Source organism: Astatotilapia calliptera, chromosome 3, assembly GCF_900246225.1.
Source record: "Astatotilapia calliptera chromosome 3, fAstCal1.2, whole genome shotgun sequence".
Classification (NCBI taxonomy): Eukaryota; Metazoa; Chordata; class Actinopteri; order Cichliformes; family Cichlidae; genus Astatotilapia; species Astatotilapia calliptera.
The window spans coordinates 34,742,088-34,759,011 of record NC_039304.1 but is presented as its reverse complement, the minus strand read 5'-3'; the positions used below and the strand labels follow the sequence as shown (position 1 = coordinate 34,759,011).

General features: G+C 38.1%; 1 protein-coding gene across 5 annotated transcripts in view; it reads right to left on the bottom strand.

Annotated features, from left to right (window-relative positions):
- Positions 1-16,924, bottom strand: part of LOC113019379 (protocadherin-15-like) — a 248,355-nt gene that overhangs the window by 110,356 nt on the left and 121,075 nt on the right. For all 5 annotated transcript variants that reach the window (XM_026163064.1, XM_026163065.1, XM_026163062.1 and 2 more), the window contains exons 17-19: positions 12,793-12,925; positions 12,515-12,594; positions 8,366-8,459 (exon numbers count right to left, since the gene is read on the bottom strand). In XM_026163064.1, the coding sequence (XP_026018849.1) occupies positions 8,366-8,459; positions 12,515-12,594; positions 12,793-12,925 (307 nt within the window). The remainder of the gene's footprint in view (positions 1-8,365; positions 8,460-12,514; positions 12,595-12,792; positions 12,926-16,924) is intronic.

Genomic DNA, 16,924 nt, shown 5'->3' with positions numbered 1-16,924 from the left:
ACGGAAGCTGCTCTGCCAGCAGCCGTAAATCACTACAGAGGGTGTTGAAGGCAGCAGAGCACATTCAGGACATTTATCTCCAGCGATGCCTCCGTAAAGCACACAGCATCATCAAGGACCACAGCCACCCAGCACATCAGCTGTTCTCCTTGTTACCATCTGGCAGACGTTACAGGAGCCTGTCTGCTCGGACTACAAGACTTAAAAACAGTTTTTACCACCAAGCCATACGACACCTCAACCACAACACTTAAACACACACAACACAGCACTCAGAAGCTACCCTGCAGCTTCACAAGTACTCTGTTTAATCTGCACTGGTCACTCCACTTTATTGTCATTGATATTTATATTTAAAAGTGCAATACTGTAATTTTCTGCTGCTCATTCCTGTGCAATATCCCATCTGCCCTCCCGTCATATTTCTTTTCAAGATTTTCTTATTTAATCACTAGTGTACATATATTTATATTTATAGATACTGTACATATATATTTAGTCATCTTTTCTCTTTTACCATGTCTCTCTAATATTTTGCTCCTTACTATTTTTCTATTTTCTTTATTATTTTATTTTGTTTTATTATATTTTCTCCTACTGTATCATGCTGCTTAGTGACTGCTGCTCGTCAAACACATTTCATTGCAATGTTGACCCTGTGCTAACTTGCATATGACAAATAAAACTGAAAACTGTCAGTGCGCCCCAGGGTGGCTGTGGCTACAATGTAGCTTGCCATCACCAGTGTGTGAATGTGTGTGTGAATGGGTGGATGACTGGATGTGTAAAGCGCTTTGGGGTCCTTAAGGACTAGTAATGCGCTGTACAAATACAGGCCATTTACCATTTACCATTTAATCCCTTTAAATAATGAGGGTTTGTGCTTTCAGAAGATCACTGTGAATGAGGCAGTGGCATTCAAAACACAGTGTCAGACTTTTCACTTGGCTTGAATATAGGCCAGTCAGTGTTAAATGAATAATTAAGAGTGAAATGTGGGGGCAGACAAGGGTTAAAGAGGGGCTGCTTTCAGACTGAATTCAGGTAAGTGTGGTTTAAAAAACCCCTGCATGCTAATTTAAAAGGGCTTTTGGCCCTGCTATAAAAAACTTGAACTAAGAAAAATAAATAAAATGAATCTGAATGTTTGCCTTTAGATTCTAGGAATGAAAAATGTGTCAGCAAAACAGATGACGGATGGAGTGTGATCTAAACCTGATTGCGAATGAGAGGGAGAAAAGTGTCTAAGATGGTAAATAAAATCAACCGAAACAAACCTGAGGCTTTGATGTATATTTGTACGGGTTTGAAGGGGAAAATGTGTTTTACAGAACATTATAAGCAAATGTAATTTGTCTTAGGCTTTATCAGACTGTGTAACCAAGAAAGAGTCAGAGAGGGAGAGGCCGTAGCTGATTAGTAGGGGTGCAACGATATTCGTATCGATATTGAACCGTTCGATACAGTGCTTTCGGTTCGGTACGCATATGTATCGAACAATACAACATTTGTAATTTATTTTATCAACTTTCCTTCTGACGATGCTGTCTTTGTTGAGCGCTCAGTGAATCTGCGCTCGACTACTCCGCCTAGGCTGCACTGTCGAGCGCAGATCCACTGAGCGCTCAACACAGACAGCATTGTCAGAAGGAAGAGCGCAGGGCAAGCTAGCGAGACAGAAGTTAAGCTCTCCTTGCAACATGGCAAATTGAACCTCCCCCACCCTCATTCAGATCTGGCGTTTGGAATTATTTTGGTTTTCATGTGACGTATGACCCTGAAGGTAAGCGAGTCATGGACTAAAGTAAAACAGTATGTTGGATGTGCCATGCAATGCTCAATTACATGGGTGGGAGCTAGTGTGTTAGCGCAGTTAGCTCGTTAACGTGTTGGCCGTGTTGTGGCGTTAATGTCATTTCAACGAGATTAACACTGACAGCACTAGTGGGAACACAACGAATATGACTGCACATTTACTCCGACATCATCCTAGTGCAAAGACAAGTGGAGGCAGACAAAAACAACAAGCAGGCATGCTACAAACTTACCCGAGTCATTTAGACAGCCGTTAGCACATGATTCTTCTTATTGGGACCTGATATGTTTAATAAGCTGCTGAGAATATAGCCCAGAAGAAGCGCATAGTATAGCTTTTATTTTGGAAAGATAATAAACTCTCTTTTCCAAAGATGAGTGATTCCTCAATCAGATACAGGGCTCGCAATATCGCTAGCCCGACGTCCCGGGGCTAGCGATTTTTCCAGTCGGGCTACCAAAATCTATCTCTGCCCTGCCCGTCGGCCTATCGTAGAAGGAAAAATATATGTCAATGCTTTTGCATTCTTTCTGAAATGTAGCTGGGTAATTATGTCATTGGCATCGGTGAGCAACTGTCAATATGTGACATATTGAAATCGCGTTTGAATTTGCGCTTGTTTTTTGCTTTCACTTTGCAATCGCGCGAATTGTGTATAGAGAGCGACAGCACTGATTGGTGAGTGATGATAATTTGTGCACCAATTCCTCTGACATCGTCTTATCAGTCGTTAGCTTACTACGCAAACATGACGAGTGAAATCTCCCGCAGCAAGCTTAAACATGTGAGAGGTTAATCGCGCAGAGAATTGCTGAGCGTATGTGAGTGCAATTCTCAGGATATATATTTTAGTTCTGCTGAGCCAAATAAGACAGGTCAGGGTGAAGAAGTGACAGCCAAAGAAAAGCTTACCACAAAACGGAAAAGTTATGACAAATCAGACTATAAGGCAAAAAGAAAGTGCAGCTTTATGGTTTCATGGACAAAAGAATTTCTGTGGCTGCGATATGACGAGGGTTAGGGTTAAATTTAAAAACTGTACTTTTGAGTTAAAATATATATTTAGAATTTTAATAAATGACAAATTAAAAAGGCATGAACATTTTTTGTATTGAAAAAATATCGAACCGTGACACCAAAGTATCGAACCGAACGGAACCGTGAATTTTGTGTATCGTTGCACCCCTACTGATTAGATGTCACCAATTTCTTAATTTGACTTTCATGAGTGGAAGAAAGAGAGTCATCCAATATTTGACTTTTAAAGAATGGAATTGGGAGGAAGAAGGGCTCACCAGTTTATATCAGTGGGATTAGAAGAACAGAGGCAGTATGTGTGGGCCTGTGTGTGGGGAGAGTGACAATCTCAGAGGTGACAACGGCCTATTGAGGCTGACAGGGAACATTGGTGATGCAAGTGATCTAAGGTTAAAGACTCACACCTGACAAAACTGTTTATCTGCATGGCAGTGTATGTAAAGCAGAGAGAGCTATGACACAATGAAAGGCGGTCTGTGAGCAACACTGTCAAACACACATACGGACACAAAAGAAAGGGATGGAGTAAGGTTCATTTCGCCTTGGCAGCTCTGAGAACATCGCTTTTAAATACCCGCGCACCTCAGAGTTTATTATTTCACAGACACGGTGGCCATCTGCCATATTTTAGCAATCACCCCACCGGAGAACGCTGCATTTTTAAGGGTTTAGCTATATTATTTTTAGTGGTCCGCCAATGCAATGTCACAGCTGATAACTGACAACACTGCAGTTCTTCGGAATTGCTAAAACACTAAATCACATTCTCCGAGCCAAATGCTCAGTGTGTTGAACCCAGTTATTGAATCAGTCACTCAGCAGAACCTGACTTACACACAATCTGCAGATCTTATTTGTTCCACTTTCAAAATCTTAAACACGCTCGGCGCCTAAGAACATTTTTTTTGCTGTGTGATGTGCTCGTAATGAACGATGGCAACCAGGCAGAAGTTAAACACAATTAAGCAAAGTTGTTCACACTTGCTGCTAATGATGCAATGAAACCAACATAAGACAGCAGGGTGTACAAGCTGAATACTTGAATTCTCACTAACAATCAAGAGTGCAAGGAAGATGGTGAGAAGAACGAGATCAAGAACTGTTTATTTATCTGAAATTGGAGAAACTGTGGTAGATTAGTGTTCCTGTTTAATGACCAATGAAAGCAGGACGAAGAGTGCAGACTTTAAGCAGGTTTATTTTATGGCGCCAGTAATCAGAAGACTCAGGGCACAGAACAGGTAACTCCCAGCACGACGCTCTCGGTGTTGAAACAGTCCTTCAAAACAACAGCATGAAGTACAGAAGGATGGAGGTGTGAAGGAATCAACAGGGTCAGCATTTCATTTATTGACTGTGTCCTCCAGCACAACAGGATACGCACATGAAGTGAGTATACAGAGAATCCTTAGAGGAAGGATTAAAGATCAGATCAAAGGCTGTCTTCTGGCCCGACCCACAACAAAGACCTGATGCTGACTTGCTGCTGACTTTGATTTTGCAGAAGATACATTTAGTGTATAGTAATGTGCCTTTGCATTCTGAATAGAAAAGCGCTAAATCCCCCACACATTTACAGCAATACTACTTGCCTGTAATAATCAGATGAAAAAGCATTTGCTGCATTATAAACAAAGCTTTGCTGGAGCTACTGTATATGCCTCTGACCTTGTGTTTCCCATGTTTTAATCCAGTGTGTAATGAAAGGTCAAAAGTAGTTTTAGTTTTGGCTACGTGTACAATGTGAAAACACTGATTTTGAGTACAGATATAAAAGTACTTTGAGGAGACTGTTAGATATTGCAGGTAACACATAGATTGATGACTATTTTTATAAGACACAGGAAAGCTTATTGTAATGCTGTCCTCTAGTATGCTGAAAAAATATCAATAAATCAGCTACAATTCACGCATACAGTGCATACATCTGTGTAAATAATCATTCTGTACATTCGATAATTTTTAATCCTACAACTGTTTACAACTTGCATAGTTCCCATTTCTGTATAGCTGTATATCTCAGATTTCTGTAAAGTTATTTATTTCATATTCTGTATAGTTTTTCATATTTATATCCTGTTCATAGCCTGTTCCTTGAATGTTTTATTCAGACTCCTTTTTTAAATCCGCCATCGCTGTTGTTCTAGCTTTTGGTTTTTGTTGCATTTTCTTACTCTATTTTTACATATAAGTAAAACTTGACTGAATGTAGATTGAAAAGGAGTACTGAGTCTTCAATAAATCTGTCTTAGCAACTGAAGAGATTAATGTTGCACATGTATAAGAAAGATTTGCAGAATGTTGCAAGTACAGGCCGACTTATTTTTTTAGCAAGTACAAGTCCATGCTACAGTCTGTAATTTACGTCTGCTGTTAGGTGATTGCAAGGCAACATAAATGCATTATATGTCACACATTATTTAGGTTTTTTGGATGTAAACTATGTTGTTGTCATGAAAATAAAATAATATGACACTTTTATAAGGTTTTCTAGGTACATACAGTAAATGCTACAAATGGGTCATTTTAGCACATTAGTAGGCGGTTGCTAGGCAACGTGATGACATTATAATGTGCAATAAAGGTAAGAATCTTCCGGAGCCTGAGATGTACTTGTGTGTACTACAGATCATATAGAAGGCATTTTCACACAGACAGTATGACACCTCGCAAATATTTTACTTGCCCCAAAGTTACATCTGCGTGGAAAAGAAGACGAGATGGTGGATGTGAGAAGAATGAGCACGTTGTTAGTTTCTCGTCTTTTCTAGGGATTTAAAAGTCTGACCTTGTCTGTTCCATACACATAATAATTAAGTCTTCACATTCATTAACGTAGCAGCGCTAATCCAGACAGGATTTATTTACTAATGCAATGACACAGTCCAACGCGGGCCATTTGCTGACAGTTTCTATGGCATCCCACAATGCACACCGTCCTTACAGTAAAGCTGGTTTACTGCACCAACTTGTAGGGTCCTCATTCTGTGGCAGTATGATGGATTCACTGGCCAAATAGCCAATTAGGCACTTTGTAGCCTGACACTCTCACAACAGGACATTTAATAATATAGGACACAAACGTGTGCGTGTGTATGTGCGCCCATATGAAGACAACCCAAGGCCTTCCAGGTGATTCTGATTAATGGGCCTGTATAAGGCAACTACACTCCAATCTCCTCTTCTCCTTTTTCCCCATTTCTTTCTTTCCTTGTCTTCCTTTCAGTTTCTCCCTGTAGCTGATATCATTCCCCTCTTGTATACCCTCTCTTTCTCTCTCCATTCACAATCCTATACTCTTTTACTCTCACTCAAAACATAATGGAGTGTCAAGCAGACAAATGTCCAAACTACTTTTATCCATTTTCTGACTTCTGGACCCTTGGGATACAAAGATAATACACTAATTGCCAAGGTCCAGAGAGCAATAGACTAACTACATGGTTGCATGAGCAAGAGTCTGTGTAATATCACTTTAGCACAAATCCACCGTTAGGGCAGCACCAGCACAATGAGTACCTCTCACTCCCACTTGCCGTTTCTCTCCATATTCCATAATAAAAAAGGTCACAGCATTATAATCAGCATTTTCTCCACAGTGGGATCTTAAACTTTACCTTTTGTTTTAATTGATGTGTGTGTGTGTGTGTACCTGTTTAAACATCTTTGTGAGGACCAAAACCTGGCATGCCACTATACTTTTGAGGATTTGTCGGGACCAAATGCCAGTCCTCATGAATCTGAGGGCATTTTGAGGCTCAAAATGTGGTTTTAGGCTTAGGGATACAGTTAGGTTATGGTTATGGTTAAAGTAAGGGGCTAAGGAAAGCATTTTATCAATTCAATATCAGGTTTCCTTAATAAGACGTAGAACGGCAAGACCATCATGCAGATGGTGCAGCTTTCATTTAAAATCATTTTACACAATACCTCCACAGAAACAATGACAGTGTTGCTGAATTGTGTACATGAAAAATGCTGTAAATAGTTAACAAATAAGAAAACAAAGACAAGAAGAAACTGCAAGGTTAATGCCAGGCTTCTGTCTCACGTCTGCACAGCTAAACGTTCGTGGTGTGAAGAAAGTCAGATTATCGGGAACAAAACACACCTTCTATCTATTATCAGAAAAGTATGTGAGGGGGTTTTAGTGAAGCGTTTGAGGTCAATGCAAATGTCAAAAAGAATTCATCTTCTCTCAGCTTGATCATAAAGTCTGACAGTGAAAGAAGGATGTTAAGCGGTAAGGTTTCTAGCACCCAAACATCACCAGTATGTGCAACTAATTGCCTGTGTTGATTACCGTAACTTACATTTAACCTCCTGAGACCCTAACTCTTCCACAGCATGCATTTTTAATTTCTCTTTGATATTTGAGCATATTGGGACCCGATGAATGTAAAAACAAAGAATTACCAGATTATTTTTTTACCTAATTTTTGTTTCTAAGAAAAATGAGGGCGACATATGAGGATATTCATTTTAAATTGTGATAGAACAGTAGCAGTATGTTGTTGTTGTTTTTTACCAGGCTATATGTATACAGTGCTTCTGCTGTAAAGACAGATCAAAAAAAGCATAAATTATGATTCAGTAAAAACGACCTACTTTCTATGAAAAGTGTCGTGCGGAAGGTTCGCAATGCATTAAAATTTCAATCACCATACTTGAACTTGCAACATAGCAGTTCAAATTGAATCCCTCATGCTTCAGGCCTCCTGAGTGTGAAACCAAACTGATGGATAATCTTAAAAGTTGTCAGACAAAGCAAACATAAAACCTGCTAGAAGAGGAACTTAACAGCAAACAGTTAGCATTCTGTTGCCCTCTTTGGTTTCAAGCATATTTTAAGTTGGACTCTGTGTGCTCTTTGCATTCTGTTATGCATTTCAAATACTCACCATCATTGTAAATTGGCTTTCAGTAAGAAAGAAATGAAATGATGTTACTGGGACTGTGTGCTTAGAAGGGCTTTTGGATGCCAATGTAACCGAAAAGCACAAAAGCGTTCCACCAACACCAAAACATCAAGTTCTTTGGATGGTGTTACTGAAGAGTATCAGTGTGAAAAAACATAGGCAGCGTGTGGACACACCATCGTAGTGTTTGAATCATACTAACAATGTGGTTTAACACGCTTGGCATTTATAAAAAGCTATCGGCAGCCAGCTAAAACACATTATTCTGCCTTTCCTGGCATATAGGCCATTTTATTCTATTAACATTTTTTGAGCCTGCAGGCTCAAAAAATGTAGACATTCATTTCTTTACAGTCAGTTGCTATAAATAGATTTTAGCTTTTTGTTATTATTACTGTGACTAAATGACAGGTAATTAAAACAATTCTAATAGCCCTCTTTCTCAGATAACACCACATCTGTTGTTTGTGGAGCTTCATTGTGAAGGATGGAGAATTCTCTCCTGGAGCTCCTCACTTCTCCTCTGGGGGTTTTGAGACAACTCGAGTAAAACAACAAGTAAATATCCATATGACACAGAAGAGTTTCTTACTCCTTCTGGGTGTCCGTCTGAGGCTGTCACCACCAGGGTGTAATAATCCAGAGTCTCCCTGTCCAGAGGTTTGTCCAGAACCAAATAGCCTGAACTGGAGAGAGAACAAAACACACAGAGTTCGTGTTAACCCTTCAGGCAAAAGAACAGGAAAAATAAAAAGATGATGAAAGACTGTGCAAACCATGGTGAAACTGCATACTGTAGTTTAGTAAAAAAAAAAAAAAGAGTTAAAAAAAAAGTTTAAATTCAAAAAGTCTTGATTGACTTTTTACTTTAACCCTAGTGATATATATACATGTAACTGCATTAAAACTTTAACTCCCACAAGTGTATTTTTTCTGTGAATATGGGTATTTAAGTAATGCAGAGTGTGCCTCCTACTCACTTAACTGGTCAAGGGTGATGACTTGACCTGTTTTGTTATCATGAATTAACACAAAACTAGAAAGGTGAAAGACCAGCATCTTGAATTTTTATGTCTGAGTAAAAATGATCAGATCATCTGTTTCTGTGCAACTTGTCTGAATATTCTGATCAATCAAAACCAGGAAAATGTTTGATTTTAGCCTTGGTTTACTTTTTTTTAATTTTCCAGTAACGATTTAGATAATGACTGAAGTGTTTTTAATTTGAACCTCTTAAATGTGTTAGAAACCATCTGAACTGTAGTGTGTATCAGGATGTGTGCATGTGCTGATGCACGGGAAAAGTTGTGTGTCTGTGTGCGCAGAAGAGTTGCCCACAGAGAAAAAGATGTAGAGCTTTTTTTCTAATAAAAAGCAGTCCATGTTTAAATGTGTAGGTTCGCTCACACACAGTCTAGTTTTTTCATATGAACAACGCATTTTCTTCAGAAATCTCCAGTGTACATAAATTCCATAAAGACCTCGCATACACTTCAAACCTAAAGCCTAGATATGTTTTAAAATTTATTATTATTATCAGTAGTATCAGTAATAGTATTATTAAAAGTAAAAATAGGACGGCAACCTCCTTGCAACCAACTATTTGCCAGACTTTGAGCAACCCTCGATCTCTGGTCTAATGTGATTTTCTGTGTAGACAGCAACAGATTTGCAGTTTTCACCATTTTATCACAGTGAATCACTGCACCAAAGATGCTCTGAATATTGCAACTGCCAGCAAATGCTCTCAGATCTGGTCCCTGTCTTTGAAGCAACTATTTCAAAATGCATGGTTTCCAATCACTGTTTTCCTTGTGTACCTGCATTAGTTGGTGATTGTAAATTGGCCATAGGTTTGATGTCCAGGGTATACCCTGCCTCTTGAGGTAGGGCAAAAAGGCTCCAATCCCCAGTGAAAATGGATGGACAAATCCTAAAATATATATGTAGGAGTGCCTATATCCATCCACAGCTAAAGCACAGAGTGAAAATCAGACTTGTTCTTGATGATTCAGATTTACAAATGAGGCTTTATAAATCAGACAAAATATACGCGTATGCACATTTCTGCTATACAGAGGGGTTTTTTCTTCATCTGGCTCCTGTTTGGTTATCCTCGTAAAGTGCACTTAAGCTGCACTCCTAAAACCACACAAAACAAATGAAAAGTTAAAAAAAAAATCACTCCCTCCCACGCCACCATATGTTATATGTTATATTATACTTGCACAGTGGAAAAAGAACAACTGGACGCTTCCTCCCATGGAGCCATAATAATGAAAACAGAGCGGAGACACTGAAATATCTGGCATTCATTGGAAGATTTTACCATGTCAGAAACAACCCACCAAATATCCCCAGAATGCAGAAATGAAGTCTTTGCTTAATTTTAATTTGTACTGTGAAAATCTTCTAAGCAATCAGCTCCTTTCCTCACACTTATTTTGTGATTTTAATTCCTCATGTCTCTCTTCCTGGTGATTTCTAATACTAACATTTTGCTCTTCATTTTCCCCTCCATGCCCTCTTCTCTTATCTTCTTTTCCAACCCCCCCCCAATCTGTATAATTCTGCACCAGCTGGGGTTGTTCTTTCACAATACAACCCTCCAGAAATTTAGACAGGATCTTACCCCCAGCTTCAGAAATGCATTTTTAATGAGAAATAAATGAATTAATACAACAAAAGCCATCAGAGTCTGCGTGTCTTTGAATGTGGTGAATGTGTGCTTGTGTGAGTGTATGTGTGTGTCTTTGCAAGAGCCGTGGTGACGTCCAAGACCTGCATGACCAATTTTTATAAGGAAGCATATTCCCTCATTACATTACTGATTACGAGCAAATTGATTCGTATACAGTTTTATGAATTTGGGTTAATCGGAATACAGACCCACCCACTCCATGACATGCTGGTCAGTCACAGGAGCTCGTTCAGTGAGAGACTGAGATTACCGAAAAGCACCACTGAACGACACAGGAAATCATTCCTGCCTGTGGCCATCTCCCTGTACAACGCATCCACTTAACACACTGTTTGCTGCTACAACTACACATGTTTCTTTTCCAACTATTTATTTATGAGTGACTTATGTATGTATGTATGTATGTATATATTGTACTATTCTTAGTTAGTGTATTGTCTGTCTTGTCTTAATGTTGGTTTAAAATGGAGCACTGTAACAAAAAATAATTTCCCCCAGGGATCAATAAAGTATTCTGATTCTGATTCTGATTCTGAGACAAATTCTCAGAGATAGAGATTAGAGTTATATTTAATTAATTTTTTGTTTTAATTCAAAGTTTGCATTAATTAATGTGAAAGTTATAAGCATCAAGGAATATTCCATGAGGCACGGAGTTTAAATAATCTGTTTGTACATGCATTATGTTTTTATATTGGCTGTGTACACTGTGATCTGATGGAATTGACACACAGCCAAGGCCTTTCTGTTCTGGGAATTTAATGCCTCATTTTCACATTTAGGGCAAAGGGGCAAAAAAGAAAAATAAAATATGTCAGAGTAGTGTGAGGAGGGGAAAAGCTTCTTTTAATTTCAAAAAGTCAAGTCAGTTTATATATGTAGAGCATTTGTGGTGCAGATGTTCAGATGTTGAGTAACGTGGTTTAAAGAAACGCTTGGAGCTGAGTTAGAGTTTTGTGAGTGGATCATATTGCCAGCTGTTGATTAGCTTACAAGCATTTCACTTTTAAAAGAAGTTACAAGGGAAACAATAAATTTTTACTGTGGTACTGTAAATCTGCACTGCTGCTGATTATCTAGACACACCTGTTCAACAAAGGCTTCTGCTTGAGTATCAAAACACCACATGGACAAGCCACAACTGCAGTGTACAGAAATAGAACAGGTAGTATGTGGTTACCTGTCCCAGAAAAACTCTTAAAATGAACAAATATACATTTTATATGAATACATTGGTAGAAATTTGGACTGCATTTGAATATTGGGGCCATGTTTCCCCTCTAATGGATATTATGATTACAGCCTTGATTCACATTTATTTTCTTTGTTTACTTAACTTAAAGTCTTGATGTAAAGAAATAGGTCAAGAAAATCTCGATGATGTGGGTTTTGTATTTACTTCTACGTTACATTCAAAATGTCAAACAAGGTGTGTTAGAAATGTGACCACTAACCATGTTATGTTGACTAGTCAGTAATACTGGTTGTGTGACATTCATAAGATCAAGTGACCCAATCACAGAGGCCGAGAGGCTGGTCTGTGACCATCTGGCAACCACTTTTCACTAGGGAAAATGTGCATTTTCCAACCAGTTAGAAACATTTTCTTGAGATTGCAATGTTACACTTTTTCAAGTTGTACTGCTATTGGTCTCTGAGTTAGTATTTGTAAAAAAAACAAGAATAACTATATGTAATGTACTAGCAACCAAATCCATTGCGAGAACAACTGCTAAAGGTTAAGGGAACAGACGTTTGACCCTAGGAACCAGTTCTTGTATCAAATCTAGTCAAACAGTGACCATGTGCACGACATCTCCTGAGAAACCTCAATAGTGTGTCTATCGATACAGCTATCATGCACCTACATGCAATACTGACAGCACACTTTGTCACATAATATGACATTTTTGAACATTTATTTTATAATATGCATTCAAATGTTGTCAAAATTAACTTCAGTCAAAGCTAGAACTTTTATTTCTACATAGAGAGTAAAGACCTGAACCCATGCTGAACTGGAATTGTGGGCCTACTTACTTTTGTTGTAGTGCAAAATGTCCCTGGATGTCTCCGCTTTGGATTTTGTAGGTTATGGGGTCCCTCTCCCGATCCACTGCCTTAAAAGTAAACAGAGACAGGCACAAACATAAACATATATGCTTTCTCATTTTAGGTACCGGTATGTAATATACATCAGTCAGTTCTAGTACTTTGGAAAGCACTAATGCACCATGGCATCTGAATGTAAATTAAACACTATCCTAAAAGCCCAATAAGTACTGTGACTGTGTAATAGTTGGTATGACAGCATGTACCTGCAGATTAAGAAGTGTAGCCCCAGTCCTCATAGCTTCACTGATCTCCAAGTTGTATTGTTGCCGCGGAAAACGAGGAGGGCTCTGGTTGTTTGGTGGCAAAACTTCAATGTAGACCGTAGTAATGGATGACCTAAAGGGAGAAAGAGAAAAAGAGAGGGTGAAAAGGCAAAGAAAAGAAAGGGGGTTAGGCGACTAAGACAGACAGCGAGTGTGAAGAGAAGCATCCTATAACGGGAAAAGAAATAGCAGAGGAATGTTAGGAGGGAAAGCTAGAGGATACTAAGGGGAAAGCAGTGTCAGGGAAGGTGAATGGCCCATTATTTAAGTTAAGAGTGGCTGGCCAGTGTTTGTTTCTTTGCACTTCATGCCGAGTTTGATCAATAAGAGCATGAAGTCAACAGTGTAAGTGACAAAGAAACTGGATAGTACTTTAATACAAGGTCTCTAATGCAGTGTTTGAGGTTACTATTGCGACTTGTTCAAACCCGAGTGAATGTTTCAATGATTCATTTATAAAGAACATGGGTGATGTTACATTAGGAGAAAAGACTTCTTTAATTATAATAAAAGTATTTCTACACTACGCACGCACGCACGCACGCACGCACACACACACACACACACACACACACACACACACACACACAGAGTTACACAGTGTTCACTGTAGAGGCTGTTTTGTACAATTCTTTATTGTGCCCTTTATTATCAAGTATTATAAAGTATAATATGCTGTGCAGAAGTTTGTCCTTCAGGTATTTTAACCTCTCCTTTAGCTTTAGTCTGCAAGGCTTTCAGTGCATATAAACTACTAGCAAATTTACAAAGGCCAAAAAGTGAGTTCTTCTATCCAACAGTTGCAGAATGCATGACTTGTAGGCTTTTGCTCTGGTACTTATTTGTCTCAGTATGTAATACAATAGCATATTGCCTAATTGCTAGTTTGGCACACCTTCAAACAAATCATGAGTAGCTGCTTCAGTTAAATCCAAATATAGCCAGCTGCCTAACATGCTGCTGTTTTTTCCTAACTAGTGCTGCTATGGCTAACGCTAATTCTGAAATGTGCTATGAGAAAAGTACACCAGGTGTTCTTCAACAGAGACCAAGTAGCAACGTCCCCCAAGCAACAGATGGATTCATGTATACTTGGTGCTAGCATCAGTTTAGTGTGGCTAACATTGGCATTTGTTTATTTCTTTCTCCCTGTAGCATGATGTTATAAAAGAAGCAGCCTATTAGGACTAATGTAAATCAGCTATTACATGCATGTTGGCTATAGCTACATGAAAATTTTTATTTCTGGCAGTGCTGATAGACACAACTTCCAGGGTAGAATGCAGAAATGCCTAAAAACCAGCTTTCCACCTGAAGGCTACCAAATGGTGATAGCTATGGTTGTCCTGCAGAAGTCTATCTTCCTGTCTTGACCTCTTTAAACATTTTCCAGTTGATTTTATGGGCTGAGTTACTCATTTTTGTTCATACTGAATAAAAAGATTTACTCTGTTTTGTAAATCTTGTAAAATGTCACAAAATCACAAGTCATTAGTTAATGAGACTCATTCTTCTTGGTCACATCTGTTTCTTTGGCAACTTAGAAGGCAACGGTTGAAATGCTAAACTGGAGGTGTTTTAAAATGAGACTTCAGAAACTAATAGGTGATGTCACAGTAGCTAAAACCATGTATTGACCAGCTGCTTTCTAGCATGCTTGGATCTGATTGGTGACCAGCTCTTCCACTTCACAGTCTGTTTCATGCATGCAAAACATGCAAACAGCAACATAGGCAAAGACACAGACTTTACCTATGAAGACACAGAGTTCACCAAAGTAAACCATGTCTGTAAAAGCACTTAAATTTAGCTAAACATGGGTATTTTAATGAAGCTACCAAAGGGAAAGTGGCTATAGCTAAAGTGTATGCAGAACTCACTTTAACCAACCACAAGCCAAATACAGCAAAGATAAGGTGGGTGTGCAGCAATTTTTACTTAATTATTTGGAGCTCTTTCCACCACCAAACCACTTAATTTTCAGTTTGAGAGAAAATCCTGTAATTTTTCTCAGTTTGAAGAAAATGATAATGTTTGATAATTTTTGCATGAAAATACCACTATTCCACTGAAAGTAATAATAATAATAATAATAATTTTAAGTTTGTTTATTCATGCCGTCAGTTAATGCTCTTAGAAAGAAAACCAAAATAGGTGAAAATTTATATCAGCAAAAACTCGGAATTCAAAACCAGGCACGAAAATTGCAGTCTTTGCATCCCTAATGTAAACCAATTCAATTAAACCTAACTAAACTTCAACTAACCCTGCATTAAAAGACATAAAACTATAATATAAGAATCTATATCATTCTACATACCAAAAAAAGCAGATGGAAATGAATTCAATTAAGCCACACATTCAGTAAACAGAATTAAATAAACTAAATGTGGAAATGTGATTAAAATGGATGATGAAATTATAATGCCTGAATAATGTTTTTAAAAGCAAAAATAGAAAAATTTCCCAGAAACAAGTCTAAGAAATGAAAAATGGTGATAAAATGAAGATTTAAGGTCTGACAGCTTTATTTTGTAAAATGTAGTCACACTTTTTTTTTTGCTTAATCAGCATAACACTTATTCCAAATGAACATGTCACTGTAATGACCTAAAATTGACTGCTTATTTATGGCATTATAAACAGCCTGTTGTATTCTTTTGGTATTTCAGTACTCACTGGGATGTGCTACACGATTATAGATAATTTAGTTGATTTTGCAGTGATTCTTAACATATTCAGATCCACAAGAGCTTAGGGAGACTATAGTAATGACTGCAGTGCAGGGACAAAATTCCTTTCTTCTTATATATTACCCATCACCCATAAAATAACAATGTGAGATGTACTTTACTGTTTTATTTGTATCGTTTTTTCATGGTTTCATTAGAAATTAGTTTACTGTATGTCCAGATTTGCTGAAGACGAATGTAAAGTAGTAGGTGGTTTAAACACTTGCATGAAGCACGATAATGTTTAAACAAGGTGTTATAAGTTTTAGTACATCGACAGCCATCTAATGCAAATAATCAAAGCATCTTATTGCAAACACAGGTCCCAAAACTCATTATATAAAATCACCACGGCTATTTGAAGTCCATTTAAGAATGGATAGTTTTCATCTGCACTGCGTGAGCTAGCACTGACCAAACCATCAGTGCATCAGTAAGCTTTGCACATTTTATTTTATTATAATTAATTTCTTATTAGTGTTGTGGCCCACAGCGGCAGACGGAAAATTGTTTGGATTAAATTGCAAAAACAAGTGCCACCATTCTCATAAATTACAGTCTTAAATACTAACCCTACATTAACAGGTTTGAAAAGCTTTATTACACCCATTTCCTGCTTTTAACATCAAGCTCGACCGATCATGAATTTAAGAGAAAAAGAAACTGCAGGGATTTAGCTTGTGTTTCTACTTGGTGAGAGTGCTGAGTTTCAGCAAGGGGAGAAGCGAGAGATTAACTCCACTCAAACTGGATCATCGATTGAAAACGCCAAAGAAACCCGGGTCTAAACAATAGCCCACAAAATCTGTTTACACTCACAACTATAAATAAATAAAGAACTACATGAAGGCTGGAAAATGTAAGCCACCAGAGAGACTGAGAGCCAGCATTTTATTAGCACAATTCAGGCATTATTGATGAAAACCGATTGACTGCAGATGATTCAGACATGGTTTATACTGTAACTGAGACTTATTTCGCCTTCAAGTTTGACATCCTAGAATTCGGTCACAGATATGGTTGTATATGAATGCTTCTCCTTGCAGGCACACAAACACAAAACCACAATCTGTTCTTTTAATCACCTACCTTATGTTCTTTGACACAAATTAAAAGAGAAGGCAGATGCTTAATCTCGAGAACAATGGTCGGCACACAAATTTATAAGCAACTGACCTCGCTTCAGCTTCGAGTCACCATTCAGATCGATGGGAAACACAAATAACCTGTTTAGACTTTTAAAGTTTGGTTGTCCAACAAATCATTATTCAATTAAGTGTCAAACTATATATTTAATGTTTTTGGCATTAAATGGCAGTTCTAAGCAAAAACCCATGGAC